Source organism: Scleropages formosus, chromosome 24, assembly GCF_900964775.1.
Source record: "Scleropages formosus chromosome 24, fSclFor1.1, whole genome shotgun sequence".
In the NCBI taxonomy this organism is placed as follows: domain Eukaryota; kingdom Metazoa; phylum Chordata; class Actinopteri; order Osteoglossiformes; family Osteoglossidae; genus Scleropages; species Scleropages formosus.
The window spans coordinates 12,379,010-12,400,073 of NC_041829.1; the positions used below are offsets into that span (position 1 = coordinate 12,379,010).

The 21,064-nt window shown below is 39.2% G+C and overlaps 2 protein-coding genes across 2 annotated transcripts; both read left to right on the plus strand.

Moving 5' to 3' along the window:
* The first annotated feature begins 301 nt into the window (after positions 1–301).
* c9h2orf80 (chromosome 9 C2orf80 homolog) lies at positions 302–9,589 on the plus strand. Its single transcript, XM_018726460.2, has 9 exons — positions 302–504; positions 941–1,022; positions 1,260–1,341; positions 2,040–2,122; positions 4,043–4,130; positions 5,488–5,565; positions 6,600–6,687; positions 6,772–6,874; positions 9,538–9,589. The coding sequence occupies exons 2-9, from the start codon at positions 982–984 to the stop codon at positions 9,587–9,589; spliced, it is 615 nt and encodes a 204-aa protein (XP_018581976.2). The 5' UTR covers positions 302–504; positions 941–981.
* A 2,560-nt stretch (positions 9,590–12,149) lies between these two features.
* LOC108918855 (gamma-crystallin M2-like) lies at positions 12,150–15,724 on the plus strand. The gene is made up of 3 exons (XM_018726459.1): positions 12,150–12,178; positions 14,386–14,692; positions 15,449–15,724. Exons 1-3 carry the CDS (start codon positions 12,150–12,152, stop codon positions 15,722–15,724), a joined length of 612 nt encoding a protein of 203 aa, XP_018581975.1.
* The last annotated feature ends 5,340 nt before the right edge of the window (positions 15,725–21,064 follow it).

Sequence of the window (21,064 nt, forward strand, 5' to 3'; positions counted from 1 at the left end):
TACATATATTTATTTGGCTCATATTTTTCTTTAAAGTGACTTACGTTTTTAAGCAACCTAATATTTTTTAGCTATTTACACAGCTGGGTCATTTTACTGACACAGTTTGGGTAATTTTTTTTAATGCCATGACTGCATTAGAAGGCTTTTGCAGAAAGAAAACTACTGTTTTGTCTGTTTTTGGAAACACAATGTAGTTAGAACACCATGAACAGGCAGCCTCGGGTAAAGATGTTGTGTTGACATGCACCTCCCTGTCAACCAGGTGTATCACCTTTCATGCCATTTTGGGGGGGGGGACTGGGGAGCTTCAGGAATGCCCTGAACTTCAGGCTGCTGCGGTTGTGAATCGATCGCAGGTCAGAAGAAAGTACCTTTGTGGATATTTCCCGGTCGAGTAACAATATGCACTTATCAATTACGCTTTTTTTCTTCGACTTTTTCATTTCAAAATGTTAACAGACATACTGAACACTGACACACACTCAACCGCAAGTTTTCCAGGTAAGTAAATTCCTTTATCGCAATTTAAAATGTTTAATGTTTTCTATCTTGTAAGATGTTTGCCAGCTGTTGAAATCCCCTCCCTGGTTAGTTCCAAGGTTTAAACAGGTCAAGCTACTTTTGCCAACGATCTGTGAAGAATAATTGTCGTCGTTCGGGTTTGCGGCAAAGTTGAATTCTTCCCGTTGCTTGTTGCTAGTTACGCAGATGTTTGTTCCAATCGGACTATATCCAATTTTTTTTTTTTTTTTTTTTTTTTTTTTTTTTTTTTTTTTTTTTTTTTTTTTTTTTTTTTGTGTACAACAGATCGGCATGAATATAAAGTACATGAAAATGAATGAGCATAATCTAGATTGCACATTTTACAAATTCATTTGTCCTTTTTCAGTTTGTTCTGTTGACATTATTGCAAGCTACAGTATAAGGTTTCTTCTAGGTATCTGGACACAATAGCAAGCAAACTCAACCCTTTTACAAATGGAAGCAAAACGGTTGAAAAAAAACCTTGAAGCTTTAATGTAAGTCTGATGATTCCATGTCATTTGAGAAAAAATGAATTTTGAAGAGTTTAATAATTTTCTGAAATACATCTTATACTGTATATATACTTCACAGATTTGGTATGTTACAAAAATACTTGTACTCAGATACATGACTGGGAAATATATTTTATTTTTGTGGCAGTTAATCATTTGTCAGCTGATCAGAAATGAAATTAAATGCTTTTTAATGCCACAAAATGTTTTTGATTGCAGTGGAACTTATATTGGACAGAAACTCAGAGAAAATGGATTTGATCCCAAAGGAAAGCGGTCTCAAACGCTCCTAGATGATTTGGTAATGTTGACAAATCAGTGTTTCTGCTCAGAATCAAACTGTAAATTGAAGTCTGTTCAAGTATTTTCCTTCCTTTAGAATGATGATGTTAATTATGGAAATCAGTAGTAAAACATAACTGTTGAAACCATGTAATCACTGTAATTATAAGCATTTACCATAAACACCTGGGTAGTGTGAAGCCTCCATACTAAATGTTGGTGTACAGAAAACCCATTATGCCAGTTCAGAAAATTCCATGTTACCCAGTCGTACTTGCACAGAGGACATTCACAAATAAAGGTGTGTGTGGAAATAAGTGACAAACTGGCAAAAAAAATGCTGCTTGCAATATTCCAGTAAATAAGGTGAATTGTAAGAGATTTGTCATTAAATAATACAATCACATTATTTTGCCATATTTGCTCTCGCCTTTGAACTGAGCTTATTCAATTTTTCCACATATTCAACTGCAAGGATTATAATGAGAATATTTCTGTTGTTCATATTTAACCCAGAAATGGATTAGTTTCTTGCAAGTAACTCATCTTTCCCCCTCTGACTACAAGTATCCCAGCATGACTCTTGTCCACATGTGACCCAGTGTATGGTTAGAAATGTACTCAGACTGGATTTTTTTAAACTAGCCTTTAATATTTGTATGAGTGTTTTTCAAATATTTGATTTCCTCCCGTGTCTCTGTGTGGCTTTGTCTCTAGGTACATTATGACTTAGCCATCAACGTGGCTCTTTGGTGGCTGAATAAGTACAAGGGGAAAGATCTCACTGAGAGTGACATCACGTGAGTTCACAGTACCATACAGCAGATACCTAGAATGTTAGTGAATTTTCCTTCAATCTGATTATATTTCATAAACTAAAATTTATTATATATATAACGCACAGGATGTTATATACCCTCAACAATAGACAGGTGGTCTCTGATTTACGATGGAGTTACGTTCCGTGAAACCCATCATAAATTGAAAATATCGTAAGTCGAAAATGCATTTAATACACCTAATACACACCTCTGCGTGACAGACTGGGAGATGTGGATCGCTGCTGCTGCCCAGCATCGCGAGAGAGTATTGCTCCGCATATCGTTTGCCTGGGGAAAAATCAAAATTCAAAACTCAAAATACGGTTTCTACTGAATGTCCCGTCGTAAAGTCAAAAAAATCGTAGGTCGAACCATCGTAAATTGGGGACCACCTGTATTAGTATCCATGACTAATTAAGTGCAAGCCCCCCCCTTTAAAATACATTTACTGAAATGTGCATAGTGGGTCATTGTTCCAAAAAGAAAGTCTAAAACTCTTTGAGAAATGGGATTGTACTTTGTGCTCTCTACTTCGAGTGTCCATACATAACGATGTTTAGGTCAATTGATTCCAGGGAGGTTTGATTTCATGGTGATGAAGCTACTAATATTTTATCAGCATGTACGAGGTATTATCATTTTACAATATATGTTAACATTGTGACAGGACAAAGATACCTGAATTGGCCACATATTCCTTTGTGCTGGTAATTGTAATAGTTTTGGGAAATAAATAAATAGTGATATAACTGGCTACAATGAGGCTGTAAACAAGGCAAGAGCCGGTTCACCCCTGGGCCCAAGTGGATTACTATTCAAAGTCTATAAGCATTGTCTAAAGTTATATAATGTCTGGAGGATTCCAAAGATGGCCATAAGAAGTGGTAGAATTTCACGGTTGTTCTTTAGCATTGAAGCTCAGTGTATAACAGCATTTCTTCTTAAGAATGTATATGTCGATGTATATGTCAGTACAGAAAGGAGAAATTCCTAGGACAAATGGGTGTTTAGAGCATAGTGGTGTGGTGAAACAGCTGATTAAAAATTAATGTGAGAACAAGAAAGACTTAGTACTGCTGTGGTTAGACCTGACAAATGCCTATGGCGTAATAGCACACAAGTTGGTGGAGAGAACACCATGTCTCAAGTTAGATTCTCGATTACTACGTATGAGATTCAGAATGAGAGAGCTGTAGAGCATAAGATGGAGATGGGGATAATTATAGGTTGTACTCTTTTCATGATCCTATTTGCTCTGGCCATGAACATGCTTGTGAAGTCATCAGAAGTAGAGTGTAGAGATCCACGCACATCCATACATGTCCATACACCTGATATGACGCAAGTCCGATATCAGACAACCACCCAACAAAACCTTCATAAATGACATGTCAGTGACATGACTTCTGGTCCAGAATGTAGATGTAGATGGGGACAAGGTAGAATGAGTTTCAACCCATCAAAGGTCTATGGTCCTTAGAAAAAAAAAGCCTTTGAAACAAGTTTTGCTTTAGCATACGAAATAGTAAAGTGGTTAAAGTGTGTAAATTCCATCCGTTTTGGAGACGCCAATGAAATACACAGGTAAGTTGTTTGACAGTAATTTGAGGGATCGAGTAGCTGTTCAAGCAACAAATGAGGAGTTGCAGCACTGGCTAGCAGCAGTGTATACATCAGGACTTCCAGGTAAGTTTAAAGCATGGGTATTATCAGCATGACACCCAGCCACAAATTCACTTGCGCCCTTCCAGTTTACAAAGTCTATATAAACAATAGAGGTCCTTGAAAGAAGGATAAAGTGCTGATTGCAACATTATATTTTTATTAATTATGGCTTAATGAAAGGCTTTTTCTAATACCCAGCTGTTGGACCTCTGCTTACGAGTTTCTATTACCCAGAGGAATTAGCGGCTCTGATGACACCCAGTACCCAAACCATATGGAGCGGGAGGCCATGATCCTGTCCTCCTTTGCTGGGATAATCCTGGTAAATGGTCACATCATGTTCTAAGCCATTAAGAGACCTTTCAATCTTTTTACCTTATTGGATCTGTGGGAGAAAAAAAGGAAAACAGATCATGGAAAATGAAGGTACTCAAGCCACAGTTGTATTTTATCTAAAGTATCAATGTGCACTTGTACCTCATGTTACAAACATATTTAGAAATTTTACAGTAGAAGATATAGACATTTCCTTGTTTACTTATTTTTAATTGCATTTTCTTAATTGTTTTCAGTTGCAGAATGAAAATTACCTAAATTTCTCCTCTCTGCCATCAGAGGGCATAAAACAAGCTAGAACAGAAACTGAAATGGTGATGGGGAGGGGGGGCATAGCATCTCAGTGATTTTATGTATTATTGCTGTATCTGAGACTTTTGCAGAAACTATCTGGTGGATAAATAGAGCACCATGTCTATTATTACCCTTTTTTTTTTTTTTGATTGGAAACTGAGGATAACCGGATATTGACAAAGTACAATCCATTAGTCTCTTCCTCCTGGCCACTTTTGTGGAAGTTCACCATAGAACATGCAGTTAGCATTTAAGTTGAAACACTTTAATACATTATCCCCAGGCAATCCTCCATTATATCGCAACTCGCTCTCTGCCGTTTCGATTTCCTGTGCTGCCTGATGCGCAGAAGCAATCCGGCGCCGTCTTGCTTGTATATGTACGTTAGAACAACATGGTGAACAGGAAATTGACAGTTTTAATGTTGCTTCATGCTGATAACAGATGAAAAAAATTGGCATTCAGTTCACAGTGTACCCTCTCACACCCATTGTTTCCAAGTTGGAGGAACACCGAGACTCCACATTATATGAGCTGTTGATGAAAATAGAGTAAAAATGTCTTAAACCAATTTATTATTCATTAAAGCTTTATTTGATGTTTTTACCCTAACCCAGGATTAAGAAGTATTAAGATTTTGTTAAATCTTCTGCTTTTGGACCCAGCGATCCCAGATTCGAATCCTACCCCCTGCTGTGATACCCTCGACCCTCGTGTCGAACCGATGCGGAACAAGTTATCCACCTGTATACATGTAACATTGTCAGCCTTTTTTTTGGAGAACAGTGATTGCTAAATGCATGAATGTAAATAGTTAGACTTAAAAACAATTCAAAGTAATGCGCAAACATCCAGTACCAAATATGTTTGTTTGATGAGGCACAAGTGTATTGCAGTAATTTGTGGGGAAAAAAATTCTGTGAAATATATTATTATTAATACTTTCCGAAACACTGCTGAGAAAATGTTTTTACTTCATTGCTCATTTTCTGGTTCACTACTGTTTTCTCTCATCTCGAGCACCTTGTTTTTGCATTTCTGCATTTCAGAACAGTCTGCCTGTGGAGGAAATACTGTCTCTGTACAAGTACAAGCCCTCCTTTGCTTACCAGGAGCAAAACACCAAGGTGGTCCAGAGTGAAGGAGAACTACTCCACACTGAGCAATATTTCATTGACTGAGCAGTATTTTGTGTGATTAATTAGACACGCAAACATATTTGTGTTAAACTTTAGAGACTTATGAGCTGTCCTCACAAATTCAAGTCCCAAACATACAATGGTTTATTTCAGTTTCTTTATACTTTTTTATTTTATTCATAATTTTCATTTGGAAAAACACTCATCCAGAAGCTCGGCTGAATATATAAAAGCAGTCTGCCAAAGCACTACTGCATTAGAAAGTAAAACAGGAGGGCTGTAGAAGCTCTTAATTTCAACCTTTGTATTGAGCACCCTGGCACAGCTACAGATTTCATAACACTGATGATCATCACTGGGCAATACAGAGCAAATGTGTCAATTCAGAAAAAATATTTGCATAGCAAACATAACAGGTTTTGGGGACAAAAAGATATTAGCAATAGTACTCAAAGGTGTTATACACAGTGGGTTTGCTTCCTTTCCCATGCAGATCATGCAGAATATCTCTCAATAGCCCATATCTATATTAGCCTCACAAGTATCCGGCAATGTTCAAAACTGCAAAAATTTCCAAAAAAGGAAAAAAAAAAAAACTTCTGATGTACTCAGAATACCCTTGATGATAGCTGTTGGTTAGATTCAAAAGTTCTAATGGATACATATTGATAAAGAGAACATCTTACGCTGTTTTCCTTAAAAGTTGGAATTTCATGGGGTCTTATTTTTGTCCGCCATCAATCTGTTGAGTCCATTGAAATTGGTTGGATGAAACAGTATGGCTATCAAACAGCTCATCTTTGTCATTCTCATAAATGGAATGCAGTGCCACTGGAAATTTATTTCCAATCTTAGAGAGACCATAGTTCCAGTCTTCAAACTGTAAGGCCAATATTGTAATATGATATGCTCATGTTGTGCTTGTAGAACATTGGGTTCCTGCAAAATGCCTGGAAAATCCATTGTTTTATCCTCCAGATACATATTATGCTTTATAATGTAATGTACCTTTACCTCTACAGAATACAATTGTTCACCCCTTCTCACTGTCCTACCACCCATTTGCTATGCTGACTGCTTACAAGACTGTACATCACTCCTGGATGCACAGTAAGTTTGTATGTTGTCCTCTCTTTCCTACCCCCAGTTTCTAGACATAAGCATTTTAATAGTTATTTTGACTTGCATTGCTAGGCCAGAAACGGAGGCTGTGCAGGTCTTCCCACTGCAGTGTGCGCTCTCCCACAGAGCAAGATACATTGGCCGACACTGTAGCCCCAGCTCTTCAAAGCCCAGAGTGAGTAAATCTTTCCCTATACTTCACCACAACTCTCCGTTGGTATAAGCAAATATGTCCTCTTACTCCACAACCCTGTTATAGTGTGAATTTTTTCCTTTACCTCTCTTTCAATGCTTTTCAATGTGTCCTCTTTACCTGTCCACAGCACCAACCGGAGACACAAATGACAGGTTTATGTCCAATAAAACACCCAAATCTTTAACATATCCCGTAGAGTTAACGTTCAAGTGTGGTGAAGACTGATGTGATTAGGTTGTGGGTTACAGCACCACTGCTCATCACAAGTAACTCTTTTATTAGCATTGAAAGAGAAAAACTGATTACTCATCCACAGTTCATCAGTAAAATAATTTGCTGAAGACACAACATGTAAGGTATCATCAGGCTTTAAAGAAAGATATACAGTGCTGCTTAAAACTGTGTGAATCCATTGTGTCCCCTAGTTTTAGCACAAAATTATTATTTAATCATAACCAGTCTTTCTCATGTGGCACAATAGGTGTGTAGTTACTAATTCCATATGTTGGTTTAGAGGCAATCATGCATGTATTAGAAAAAAAACTGAAGTAGTGCAAGTGCAAAAATAAGTGGATAATTTGCATAGGTTAAATAAAATAGTTAGGTAAAATCAGGTGTTTAATTTTAAGATTTAGATTTTATATGTTTTAAAGTAAAGTTATAATAAACAATAAATTGATATGTTATGCTAACCAAAATGATGCCCCTAGAGCTGTTTGGTGTAATGTGGTATTTCTTGACTTTTGTTAATTTTGTTTGTTGTCTCTTCTAATTGTCTAGGACTAAGTGTTATAGTTGCAGATATTTATAGTAGTCTGTATTGGGTAGCTCAGAATTATTTCACAGTACATTGAAACTCAATTTCTTTATCGGTGAATAAAAATGATATATCCAACTGTGGCTACAAACTATGGCTATAAAGTGATTAGCCATCATATTCTTCATGTATGGAGACCCCAATAGAGGACTTTCAATTTTCAAAGGTCCCCAACCCCTCAGTAGGTTTGAATCCACAGCTGAGCAAACAACTAAGTCACTGAGAGGCCCCTACATTACCCACTGTCCCTTCATTAAATTCAGGATGCTATATGGATTTTCCTTCACCAAAAAAAAAAAACCAGCACATTGCATAGATGACATCGTCTTCACAGATGACCACCAAGTTTGAGCTTTATTATCTCATGTACTTGAGGAATACAGTGAAATTCATGTGCTAAAGTACAGTTCTCTTCCTACGGTACTGTGGATTTCGGGGTGGGGAAGGATATTTCGGATGCAAATTGACAGCACCAAATGACTATTAAAATGCAACTAGAAGTACGGTTTGGCAGTAACAGTTCAACAAATAAGTAGTGTGATGTATCGGGGGGGACTGAGATCATCGGTGGTTCAGTGATGCGATGGACTGTGGGAAGAAGCCGTCTCTGAAGTGGGTGAAGATGCTCCGGCAACTTAGCGAGAGGGTAGCACAGTTAAGGCATGAGCTGGATGGCTAGTGTCCATGATGATAGACTCAGCCCTTCTCTGACAGAGGGTGGTTTACATCTAATCTGTTTGATTAGTGATAAATAGTTGGTGTGTAGAAGACTCTATAAAATCAAGTATAAATTCATAGGTATATAAAGCCAGAATCTGCCATTCATCAAATGAAATTAGTAGTATTCAGTCGCATATCCAAGGATTTCAAGATTGATTTTATAACCTGAAAGTGTACTATGGTTTTAATATGAGCTTAATTTGCTTAATGAAATTATTACTCCTCTGAAGTCTCTCCACAACAGCAAATATGTTTACATTGTACCTGGATTTGTTAAAACTGCTTTTTAATATGATTTGTATAATCCTGCTCTTGTTTGTCCTTTGCATTAGTTAGTAGGTTCTAGCTCTCCTGAACTGGAGACCATTTATCCGTTTGCTCTAACTGCATCACCTCTGATTCAAATTTTTTTGTTTTTTTCTGGTGAAAGAGGATCTTCAAAACAGGTGATGTGAATGCAAGGGGAGAAAATAAGCAACATGTTCAGCCGCACTGGCAGCCAGTACTGAGTAGATCATTTAGTCTGTTGGATAGCTCATTTAAAGTGGTGAGCCTGGTTTTGAAACCTGTCACTGATGGGTCATCTTTCACATTATTTAGTGAATTATTCATAATTAAAGCCCTGAAGTGAAAGGCCTATCCACTTACAGATTTTGGGAACCTTTAGTAGATCATGTGATGTGAAAGCAGAACGTAATTCTGTATGTAGTGCATTAGTTCAAGAGGATCCAAAAGTTTTTTTATACAAATTCAGTTTAACCATATAACATTTCAATTATTTTTCTTTGAAGCATGAATAATTTTATAGACTCTGCAGATTATTTCGCAGGGTGCAAAAGCAGGGAAATGGATAGTAGGCAGAGGATTTTGGTGCATGCAACTATCATCTTTCAATCTGCTATTGTTTGGAGTCATGGGGTCAGTTCATGAAACATTTATTTTCAATTAACTTCCTGGCAAACCTGATCCAACAACGAGTGAGGCAACCAGTGTGCCAGGATACTGTCATCTTGTATTCAGAATTAAAAACTAAAATTTCTCATTTACTGTAAAAACTGATGTTATCAGCAGTCCTCTAATCAGGAGACTATCTGCTTTTTGGCAGGTCTGATGATCCAGAACACCACAAAGCTTTACAGGAATTTCTAAAGGAGTAAAAGACAAGTTTCCTGAACATTCCACTCTAGGAAAGAAATCTTACCTGTTATAATCTCAAGACTACAGGAAAACAACTGCATAGTATAGAAAGTACAACTGACACAGTAATATAACAAATTGTGTTTCGTTAGATTTCTGCAGTTGGTTTATTTAAAACATGGCCAAAATGCTAGATCTGTTATTTTAAATCTTATTTGTCATAAATGTTTTTTTGACTGGATAATTTCTGAAGAATGTGGAAATCATCATATACCTTAATTTTTGGATTTAATAAATGTTCCTGCCCTAATCTTCACGTTAACTATGAAACTTTTCTTGCCAACTATCTGAATATACAGTATGGGTGTAGGGTTACACTTTCAAACACCCATAGTAAGGGCCATCAAAGAAATTTCCACAGTGAAGTAACATTCCATCCTTTTTCTTTCAGCAGCCTCGGTTTCAATCTCGAACATAATCTGCGTTAAAAACTTTAATGTGTCAGGGTTACTAAAATGGGGTAGCTGATAGTGTAGCGGTTGAAGCTGCTGCCTTTGGATTCAAAGACTGCCAGCTTGAATCTCACCTACTGCTGTAGTTCTTAGAGGTTCTTGCCTTAAATTACTCAACTAAAATTACCCAGCTGTATAAATGAGCAAGCAGTTGTAGGTACCTTAACATTGTTAGTTACTTTGGAGAAAAGCATCACCTAAATGGAGAAATGTGAAAAACAGTATGATAAAGCAAATCAACTATTAAACACAGCTAGGTAAAAAAAAAAAAAAATGCCTATTGATAAATTGAAAAAATTATGAAAACAAATGTACACAAACATAAAAGAAAAAAAGAGGGTGGGTTCCCCTAGTTCCCTGGTTTTAACTGAATTTTATTAAATTTTCCTTTATTTAGCAGACACTTTTCTCCAAAGCAACTTCCAATGAACTCTACGTAGTGTTATTAGCCCACACACCTTATTCACCAAGGTGACTTACACTGCTAGATACACTACTTACAATGGGTCACTCATCCATACAACAGTGGAACACACTCTCTTTGGTACTCTTACACTATGGGCAGCCTGAACAACATGTCTTGGGACTGTGGGAGGAAACCAGAGCACCCAGAGGAAACCTACACAGACACCGGGAGAACATGCAAACTCCACATAGACTGAACGGGGACCAAACCCACGTTCTCTCAGACCACCCAGACACTCTGAGGCAGCAGCACTACTCGCTGTGCCACCCACATTTATGGCTTGACACTTTTTCTAGAGCCAACATAAAAGTATTATGTAAAGGAACTCCAGTTAACAATAAGATTAATAGAACCAAAGTGAAACTAAAGAGAACTGAATTTTTAAAGAATGAAAAATAAAACTTTTGAGCCAGAGAAGGGAAGGGGACTGGGAAATTTCCACACTGATTATTCAGCACCTGGCTATAAGAGAAGCAAAATCATGCTATAAATCTATTGTTTAAATTCCTGGTGACCACCATTACCAACACCTTGACGGGGAGAAGCACATCATCACCATCTTCAGGAAAGCCCAACACATCTGCAGTTGGGAGTGTTTTTACCACCTCCGTCACAATCTGGTTCTCCCCTCACTCCACCCTGTCCAAGATCAGGCTGCAGCGAGTTTTCTGCTCCACTGAGATGATCATTGGAGGTCAGCTACCATCAATGAAAGACCCTGTTCACTGCCGAGGTGGACGAGGGAGATGGCAAGATAGCTGCGGATTCAACCCGTCGGCAATCACCGCTTCGCCAAACTGCCATCTCAGAGGTGAAGCACTACCCTCAGCGCTCGGACTTCACGTCATCTCCGAAGCCAAGGGCATGTCCTAAATCTTGTCTTTCTTTGCCCCACATCTGTTAACTGCACTCCTCTTTGCACACTGCCATCATTTCCACACTGCTGTTGTGTGTTTTTGTACATAATTTGCACTACTGCTTGTGTCTGCAACATAATTGTTTATTGCTTGCACATTGTGGTTGTTATGTGTATTGTTATTGTCTTGTTCTTCAGCATCTTGTACATTGTTATACAGACACTCCTCACTTAACGACCTACCTGTTTAACAACCGCGTGGACTTAAGACCGGCTCTCCGACCAATCGGTCTTGTATGCTGTACGAGAACTTTGGTCATGGAAACGGCAGCGCGGCGTCTCAGCGTCAAGCATCTCATCTCGCATCACCCTTTCTCAGTTTGCGTCGTTCCCACAATCGGTCACTGTTCGCTACACTAGCATTCTCCATCTCCAACGCTACATATTTCGTCTATAAATTTGTACTTTATTGTCCACACCATAGTACAAGATGTAGGCGAAAAGGAAGAGTTATGCAAATCAAAACAAAATTATCAAGTTGGAGTTTCCTTTACACCTTTTCTTTATTTAGAATAAATAAAAACGATTATCTGTATTTACAGTATGCAAACCTAAGTAATGTATATCAGAACTGATTTCCTCTATTCCATTTATTACACTATATAGTACACTACTGTATAAACATTTATAAATATACTAAAAATGTTATAAATGGTGCAAAGGTGATATTAAAACAATATCTAAAGATGGTTGACGCAAATCCACTACCAGTACGGTATGCCTGAAATATCAGTAAGGGGCGGCTCCTAGCTTATCAACCAATTCGCGTAACAACCTAGTCGTAGGAACGGAACTCGGTCGTTAAGTGAGGAGTGTCTGAATTGCGTTTCATGTTTGGCACCAAACCACAACCAATTCCAGTATGCTGTGTATACTGGCATTAAAGAGTTGGGTTTATCAGGATGTCTAAAGACTGATATAAATGGACACCGCTGTCAATCGGTGTGGATAAATTTTGACAGCACCTGAAAGATAGAAATTCTGAAGTTTTTACGTTCATGGCAAGGAAAAAGATGGGGAATTAAAAAGCTGGGAAGTCCAGGGAAAAAGTACTGAAAATTACTGTTGTGTAAAAAGAAGAAATTGAAAAAGATCAGTCTGGTGGAGATTAGCATACATATTACTAAAAAAGGTCAAGTTTAAAAAAAAAAGTGTTTCTTTATTACCTAGTACACGAAGGAATAGGCCATTGTAGAGGGATGAAATAAATGGTTATTACACATAAATAGGTATATAAATACAGCAAATAAGTACATTTAAAATGTAGCTGAAATTGGGCCCTTATTTTAAAGGTACGCCACACAAGAGCGTTTGAGGAGTTTTGCGCAAATGGTATCGGAGGGGAGGAGTAGAACAGAGCAGACAGAAAAGAAACAACTAATCCTCCAAAACACACCAGGGACGTTAATCCAGAAAGTAAACTTCTGTATGATAGCTGCCCAATATTTATAAATGATTATAAAATCTGGCAGTGCCAGGCCTCTGGTCATGGTGGTTTACTATGACATATAAATTTAGATATCAGCCAATAGGGTTTGAAAAAATGATTTTTGGAACAAAGAAAAGAATATGCTGAAAGAGGGACAAAAAAATTTGGGGAGAACTGACATTTTTACAAATTGTATTCAATCCGTAAGAGAGAATGGCAGGCCGATACATCTCTAAATAAATGTAAATGTAATGTAAATCGTTGTCATGTTTTAGTTGCTCAAAAAGAAGAGGGAAGATTTCCCGGAACAATTGGGAGGGGCAGCAGGCAATATGAATTCCCAGATATTTAAATCCTTACCTAGAAAGAAAGGAAAGGAAAATTTGACAGGGCAGCTGTGAAAGCTCAGTTTCCAGCAATGAACAACTGAAACTGCACTGTTTCCTGAATTATAGTATGAACTGTTTAAAATGTTCAGTCCAAAAGGCCATGCATAGCTTATAAGGAAGGGTGATCTATACTGTGCCTCTGTTGCCTCTGTACATCTTTACCTTCTACTTGAAAAGTGACTTTCAGGTTGAGTTGGGCCCATCGTAGGGGTCTGGGATTGTGATGACTGTAAACATTCCTGACTGTAAACATTAATTGGGGATTAGTGGATAAAATACTGTTGGGCAAACATTTACAGTGGATGAGGGTCAGCAGTTTCTCCGTCTGGACTTTTGCACTGATGAATCAGGGCTTTCATCTCTATAGCCAGGATCAAGACCTTGACAGCTCCACCATGCCCGAAATCCCGGTGATTAAAATGACAAAAGTCTGATCAAATGACTGTTGAGTGAGCTTTATAAAACGGCCCCTGGCTCTGGTTCCTGAACATTGAATTGAAGGTAGCAGTCCCTGGATCAGTACAACATGAGTAAGGTAAGGAAGAGCAAAGTCCAGCCCGAATGGGCTGAAGACCACGGTGGATAGAGACCAGAGGGCAACAAGCTTTTAATCTTCAGCTTTTAAATCAAGAATAGTTTAGAGTTTGGTTTTGCATTGCACCATACAACAGATTTCCAATAGATAAAGCCTACATTTAGACTGAAATGCTGAATAACTTATGATAGTGTATGTTAGAACTGTATTTATGATAGGACTATATTTAGGACTATATGTAAATGTATGTCTATAACATATATTGCCAAAGGGGCCAAAATGGCTTTAGGGAGATTAGAAACTTGCACTATGGTGCTAATATTTGCCAAACATTTTTTCAGCTTTATTATTAGTGTAAAGAGAATCAGAAAGTGTGTATAAATTTACATAATACAGTTATTTAGTGAGACAAAGTAGTAGTTAGTTATTATGAACTGTACTGTAGAAGTAATAGTATATGTTGCATGTGTCGTCCTCTATGTCACACCGTGGTCCAGGAGAAACGTTGCTTCATTCTGATGTATGTTCTTAACATATTGTGGAAGCGACAAAGCTGACTTTGACTAAAGTGAGATCTACAGAGGTAATACCTGGTGCTCCGACTTGACCGTTGCACCTACCGCGGTATTGCAGATCATCTTCTATGAGGATCGGAACTTCCAGGGCCGCTCCTACGAATGCGACACAGACTGCCCTGACATGCAGCCCCACTTTAGCCGCTGCAACTCTATCCGAGTGGAGAGCGGCTGCTGGGTTCTGTATGAGCGCCCCAACTACACGGGCTACCAGTACGTGCTGACCCGAGGGGAGTACCCCGATTACCAGCGCTGGATGGGCTACAATGACAGCATCAGGTCCTGCCGCACCTTTTCTTATGTGAGTAGCCCGGAAAGACGTATTATAAAAAAAATTATCAACAATTAAAAGTATTCTTATGATTTTGGCTATCAATGTAAGTAATTACAGAGATGTTGTATATGGAGAAAATACAGCACAGTAACAGCTCAGGTTCCTCTATGTGTTTACCGGGATTAACGGTGTTCTGGAATGAGATCAGTATGATGTAGGGCAATGACTGCAGTCAGTTTTGTATAATTATTAGGCTGTTTGTGTGTTAGACAATACGTCGGTCAGCTGCTTGGGTGTATGTGTTCATAGTTATTTTGTAGTGGAGTGTAATAGCTAAAGGGGGGGCGCGGTGGTGCAGCGGGCTTGGCCGGGTCCCGCTCTCTGGCGGGTCTGGGGTTCGAGTCCCGCTTGGGGTGCCTTGCGATGGACTGGCGTCCCGTCCTGGGTGTGTCCCCTCCCCCTCCAGCTTTGCACCCCGTGTTGCCAGGTTAGGCTCCGATTCGCCGCCATCCCACTTGGGACAAGCGGTTTCTGACTGTGTGTGTGTGTGTGTGTGTGTGTGTGTGTGTGTGTGTGTGTGTGACAGCTAAATTGAAAATCTGGGACAAGGCATTATGTGCTAGATACACCGATACAGTGTAAGAAGTGATCGGCTACAGCTTGTCAAAGCAACTGAAAAGAAAAGCACTGCATGCTGCAGTCAGAGAAGGCGTTTGAGACAATCACTGTTCAGGTAGTACAGTCATGACACCTGTGAAGAAACAAGCTATATATTCTTCGCAGACCAGCGGTGGGCCGTACCGCATACGTATCTACGAGCGGCCTGACTTTCAGGGCCAGATGAAGGAGTTCAATGAAGACTGCGAGTCGGTCCAGGATCACTTCTGTAGCCGCGACATCTACTCCTGCAATGTGATGGATGGGTACTGGACCCTGTATGAACACCCCAAATACCGGGGGCGTCAGTACTTCATGCGTCCTGGCGAGTACAGGAAGTTCTCTGACTGGGGTGCCACCTGCGCTGCCACCGGGTCCTTCCGCAGGATCACAGACTTTTAAGTCTCACAAACCCCCTCCGCTGGCGCGGGCTTCTCAATAAAGGAAGATTTAAAATAAATTTGTGTGTGAAATTCTCATTCCTTGCATTTTATAGCTGTTCGCACTGAGTGGGTGGAAATCTTATTCAGTGAATAATAAGTCTCCTCATAATGGGACTGGCAAAGAGTGAAAGATGGTTGTTCAACAAGAAGAGCATTCAGTAGAGTTGGACATTTTGAGTCTTTTCAGTGGGCCAGGTTGTGTTGCTTTCTGCAGAAAACACTTCTGCTTAGTGATATAATAGCAAGTACCAAACTGGATTCCTTCTTGCTCACAGAAACCTGGATTATGATGTATGGATGAGTGACCCATTGAAAGTAGTGTATCTAGCAGTGTAAGTCACCTTGGTGAATAAGGTGTGTGGGCTGGTAACACTACATAGAGTTCATTGGAAGTCGCTTTGCAGAAAAGCGTCTGCTGAATAAATAAATGAATAAAAGAAAAAAAAGGAAAATGATTAGAAAAAAACAATTAAAGGACATCTTCAAGTCTCCACTGGTGTGAGCAGTGACTGGGTGAGGTGGCAAAGAACAGACTTATCGTCATCTTCTTGTTCTGGGTTTCATACAAATATATAAACTACTTTGAAAGGAATTGTTATATTTATGCAGATTTCAGCATGTGTCAAAAAACATACAGTCAGCTCATCTGATTTTTTTTTTTGAACACTATGCATGTGTCTAATATTTACGTATTTCTGGGAGTCATACTTTTATTTCATTAATAATCCACTTGTTTAGATCCATGTTTTATCTTTCAAGTAATTTTCCCACAAACAGTTTTGTCTTTGATCAAAATATTTAGGTCTTCAAATTCACATCTTTTACTGTGGTTTCTCATTTCAGTCACTTACTGATCATTTCACCATTTTTTGAGTGTAGGTAAAAAAAAAAAGTTATGCCTCTTATTCAAAATATTCCTTTTGGTTTTGCAGTATACTTCAGTCTTGTCCATAATTAGTTTTAACATCAGGTTCTCCCCATCTTAAAACACAAAGTTCCTAACGAAAAATCTAAATGTCCTGATGGTTCTGAAGGTGGACTTCTTATAAAAAGCAAAACTGGAAGATATAGAGGAAGCAAGTTAATTGAAAACTGCCGTCCTTTCTAACACATTCTTTAATTCCTTTACCTTTAGTTAAAATGTAAAATTAGGTGTAAATGACAGTAAAATAAGGTAAATGAACCAACTATGAAACGTAAAAAAACCATTAAAAGTTCATTAAAACTATTAAATGCAATTAAGATCAAATTTCATTCCCCTCCTGATATTTTCATCATGCCATCAAAATCTACTCCTAGATATGATTGCTTATTAGAATTGATCTGGCTAAAGAGGGGAACTTAGATCACCGAAGGGAGGTGTAACTGCAGCCAAACAAACAATGTCACCGCCATTCCCTAACTGTAAATGTCGCTCTTGCTCCTGTCTGCTCTACAGCAATGTCCAATTAGGTGGAAATGTCACCTCTCCTCCCTAACACTGGACACCTGGCTCCTCGACACAGCGTCCGCATAGGAGGGTTTCTTCTGGCAGCAGGTGCAGGAAAGGTGGCCCTCTGCCCCACAGCAGTTGCACCTACAAAGGCTTTTTCACTCTTTTGCAATGTGACCTTTCTCCAATCAATTATTGTACCGCATACTGGTGCACCGGACCCCTGTGTGTCCAAAACTCTGGCACGCAGAAAGGAGGCTGGTTTGAATAAAAATTATCCGGAGGGTGGCCAAACCATCGAAACCCTTATGATCGAGACGCAGGCGAATCTGGAACTGTCTTTTATCATTCCAGAACCAGTGTTCACCTCTCAGTTCATCCCAACCAGGCAGAACTTCAACACCTCTGTAAAAATTGTTACACAGCCTCAACAGCGATGAAAGGGTTAAAAACCTGCAGTCACTATATGATGGTTGGTAACCATCCAGTTTTCAACGGTGTAGATGATCAGATAAAATCGCATGGCTCTCCAAAATCCTTTTAAATCCCACTTCTGTGGGTTATTTCTTTGAATGCAAGCACATGATCCACAGTGGGCCCGAGGAGACCTAGGATTACCTCTTTGATGAAGATAAGTCGGTCATGGAGGTCTTTGTCTTCTTGATGAGGTCTCTAGTGAGATCAGGCAGTGTTCTTCAGGGGTCCTCCTTTTGCTGTCCACATTCCTTTCGGTGCAAGAGGAGTTCTGCCGGTGTTCACCGTCTTCACTGCTCCGTCTGCGTCCTTCAGCATCACCAATGTATCCATCATCGCCTTCTTTTCCGCTGATGGAGTCTTCATCAACAAGAGCTCAGTGGACACCTTAAGCTAGCACTAATTAGGGGATAGCCAGTAGCATAGTGGTTAGTGCTACTGCAGTTGGATCCAAAGGTTGCAGATTTGATCCTCACCTATCTGAAACAAAAGCCTTCCAGAGAGCAGAGTATCGCCCAGTGGCAGTGATGATCAAGCCAGCTGCTGCTCACACTTTTGGATCCCCTCTACTCCCACCAAGCTCAGAGGCAGCACCTTGTGGCAACAAAGTGAAATTCAATCTAGCCAAAAGGTACCTTGTTTGGTGCTTTGCTCAAGGATACTGCAATCGTAGGGGAAACGCCATAGCCTCCCTTCCAGACTTTTTCTTCTTCTTTTTCTTTGGTGTAGAATCATAATATCCCCCAGCGTTGGGGCAGGGCTTGGTCCCCCGGAGCTCTTCGGCTTCACCAAGGGCCTCTCCGGCCCCCGCCGACATTTCCATCACCGCCTCCACCACGCCGATTTCCTTCTCCATTAAGGTTAGTGCCTGAAGACCTTCCTCCACTTTGAAATGACTGAAAATTAGTATAGATTTCCACAATCTCCTATTCACTGTGTTGTTCTGCTTTATACTCACAAGACAATTCATCTTTTTTCTGCGACTACCAGCTTCATGAAGGATACTATTAGAAGAATAAATTAAAAGAGGTTTCATCTTAAGTGCAGCCATGCGTCTTACGCATGTACTAGTGCAACAGTGATTCAATTTTATCACAACAGGAATTTGCCTAACAGAGTAAGTTTCAAGGAATGAATAAAATCCATTATTCTGGTTTGGGTGTATTTTAAAATGGTGCAAATAGATTTTTACCTCTAGGCATATTTAATTGCTCTTTAAATCTAAGACTATAATTAATTTTTGCCTTCTCTTACTTCAGTGCTAGTAATGGCCATAATCAGCTGCTAATGTTCCTAATGTCCATCATCAACATAAGTTCTACTGCCTGCAGATAAATGTTAATATTTCTGGATTACTCCTAGTTTCAAGCAGATTAAGAAAAACTTTAAAAATACCCCGCACCATATGTTAATTTCTGCATTAGTTTGTAACTGCAGTTTTAAACACAATTCAGTATCACAGAATTAAGACTTTCACAAGTTTCACAGTGCTATGTTTCAGTGGTGTACTCTACTGAGTGTAAATGTGCTTTTGGCCAACAAACAAAGCCACTGAGCATTCCAGCTGGTGCTTGTGGTAGGATTAACATAATGAATTGGAACTCTGTCTCTTCAAATCGTGGGCGTCAAACAAGTGTGCGGTAATGCTGACTGGGAAATACAGGTTGCCAAAAACAATGCTGAGCACATGCCAAACCTCTTGGACATCTTTAAAAAGGCTGCACCCTTCACACAGACCCCCCCATGTGTCCTGGTTTTACCGCAAATTCACAGTGTCTCAGCACACCAAGAAGCAGTCATGGATGATGGCTTACAGCTTTCATACCATATTGCAAACCGTAATTCCTTAACGTATAAACATGAATATTTAATAAAAACTATGTGGAGACAGCGGGAGGCATCATTTCTAAGGTCATTGACAACTAACATAAAGTCTATTTGATAAAGAGCTTTTTGTAGTGCCCTTGAGTAAAGTACCAAAATATCCTGTTATGTAAATGACAAATTACAAGAAACTGTGCGAAAAACGTTTCAGCAAAAAAAAAAAAAAAAAAAATTAAAATAGTTACCAATAAACACTTTTTAATGCTGAGAATTCTTGCTTAAAGCAGTGTCATTTTATCACTTAATTTTACTTTACTAGAATGTTGAATTTCTCCAATTTTGGATAAATTATTCATGTGGTATTGAGTATTGCTATTGAGTATCAACTTTTATGAGAACAGCTTCATTGGGTTGCAGCAGTTTCATTAACATATATAGAAATCCTGTATTTAAAGCCGTTAATGCACTCAAAGACTTTCCTGAACTGCTTATCCTACGCAGTGTTGCGGTGCTCTCAAGTCTATCCTGGAATGCCTGGACGCAAGGCAGGGGTTGGGAATGGGGGTGTGTAAAAAATATGTTTTTAAATATATACTTAGGTGAGAAAATATACCTCTATAGACAAGTACTTAGTGTTCTTTTTTGTTGCGATAGGCATATTTTATCATAGGCTAGAACGCTTGGGTTGTGTGTTTGAACGTGGTACAGTTTCTGGAGTTTGCACGTTTGAATGTTTTACTCATGTTCATTTTGGGTTTCCTCTGGGGGCTTCAGTTTACTTCCAAAGTTCAGAACTATGAATTTCAAGTGAACTGGCAACTCTTTACGGCTTATCTCACACACACACACACACACACACACACACACACACACACACACATCATCTGAAACTGCTTGCCCCAAGCAGGGTCGCAGGGAGCCAGAGCCTAACCCAGCAACACAGTGTAAGGCTGGAGGCGGAGGGGACACACCCAGGATGGGACGCCAGTCTGTCACAAGGCACCCCAAGCGGGACTCGAACCCCAGACCCACTAGAGAGCAGGACCCAACCAAATCCCCTTTTATGGCTTTATATGATATATGAATGTGTGAGTGAATGTGAGTCCATATAATTGCCCTGAAAAGCCTCTCCCCCAGTTTAGAGTGTTTCTGCCTTTGGCCCTGTGCTTCTTCGGTAGACTCTGAACCACCAGAACCCTGCATTAGGAAAAGCAATTCTTGAGAATAAATGAATGGTCAAGAATTTAATTTCTTAACTTTTGGAATATACTTACGTTTTAGAAATGTATTATTCACACCTTATTATTTCTTTTAGTGTTTGATTATGATTTACTTTTCATTGTTCTTTAGATTATTCTCCATATGATATCCATCTTTATACACTTTTTCTTTGGGGGGGGGGGGGGGGGGGGGGGGGAAGCACATGGTGCACAAGGGCACATTAACACCAGTGTTGCCATATGTCCTTTGCAAATGCATGCACATCTGACAACAACTTGTAAGATCTTTGACCAGTTTTTTTAATCTTTCACAAGTCTTGTTATTCCAAAGAACCATGAAATGAAAAAG

What these genes read in the sequence shown, in the direction of transcription:
- LOC108918855 (XM_018726459.1), top strand. Translation starts at nt 12,150, where the DNA reads ATGGTTGACGCAAATCCACTACCAGTACG. An exon ending in GCAAATCCACTACCAGTACG is followed by an intron (nt 12,179 to 14,385) that starts GTATGCCTGAAA and finishes CTTTGACTAAAG; the next exon opens with TGAGATCTACAGAGGTAATA. An exon ending in CCTGCCGCACCTTTTCTTAT is followed by an intron (nt 14,693 to 15,448) that starts GTGAGTAGCCCG and finishes TATTCTTCGCAG; the next exon opens with ACCAGCGGTGGGCCGTACCG.
- c9h2orf80 (XM_018726460.2), top strand. Translation starts at nt 982, where the DNA reads ATGGAAGCAAAACGGTTGAAAAAAAACCTTGAAGCTTTAAT. An exon ending in AAAAACCTTGAAGCTTTAAT is followed by an intron (nt 1,023 to 1,259) that starts GTAAGTCTGATG and finishes TTTTGATTGCAG; the next exon opens with TGGAACTTATATTGGACAGA. An exon ending in AAACGCTCCTAGATGATTTG is followed by an intron (nt 1,342 to 2,039) that starts GTAATGTTGACA and finishes CTTTGTCTCTAG; the next exon opens with GTACATTATGACTTAGCCAT.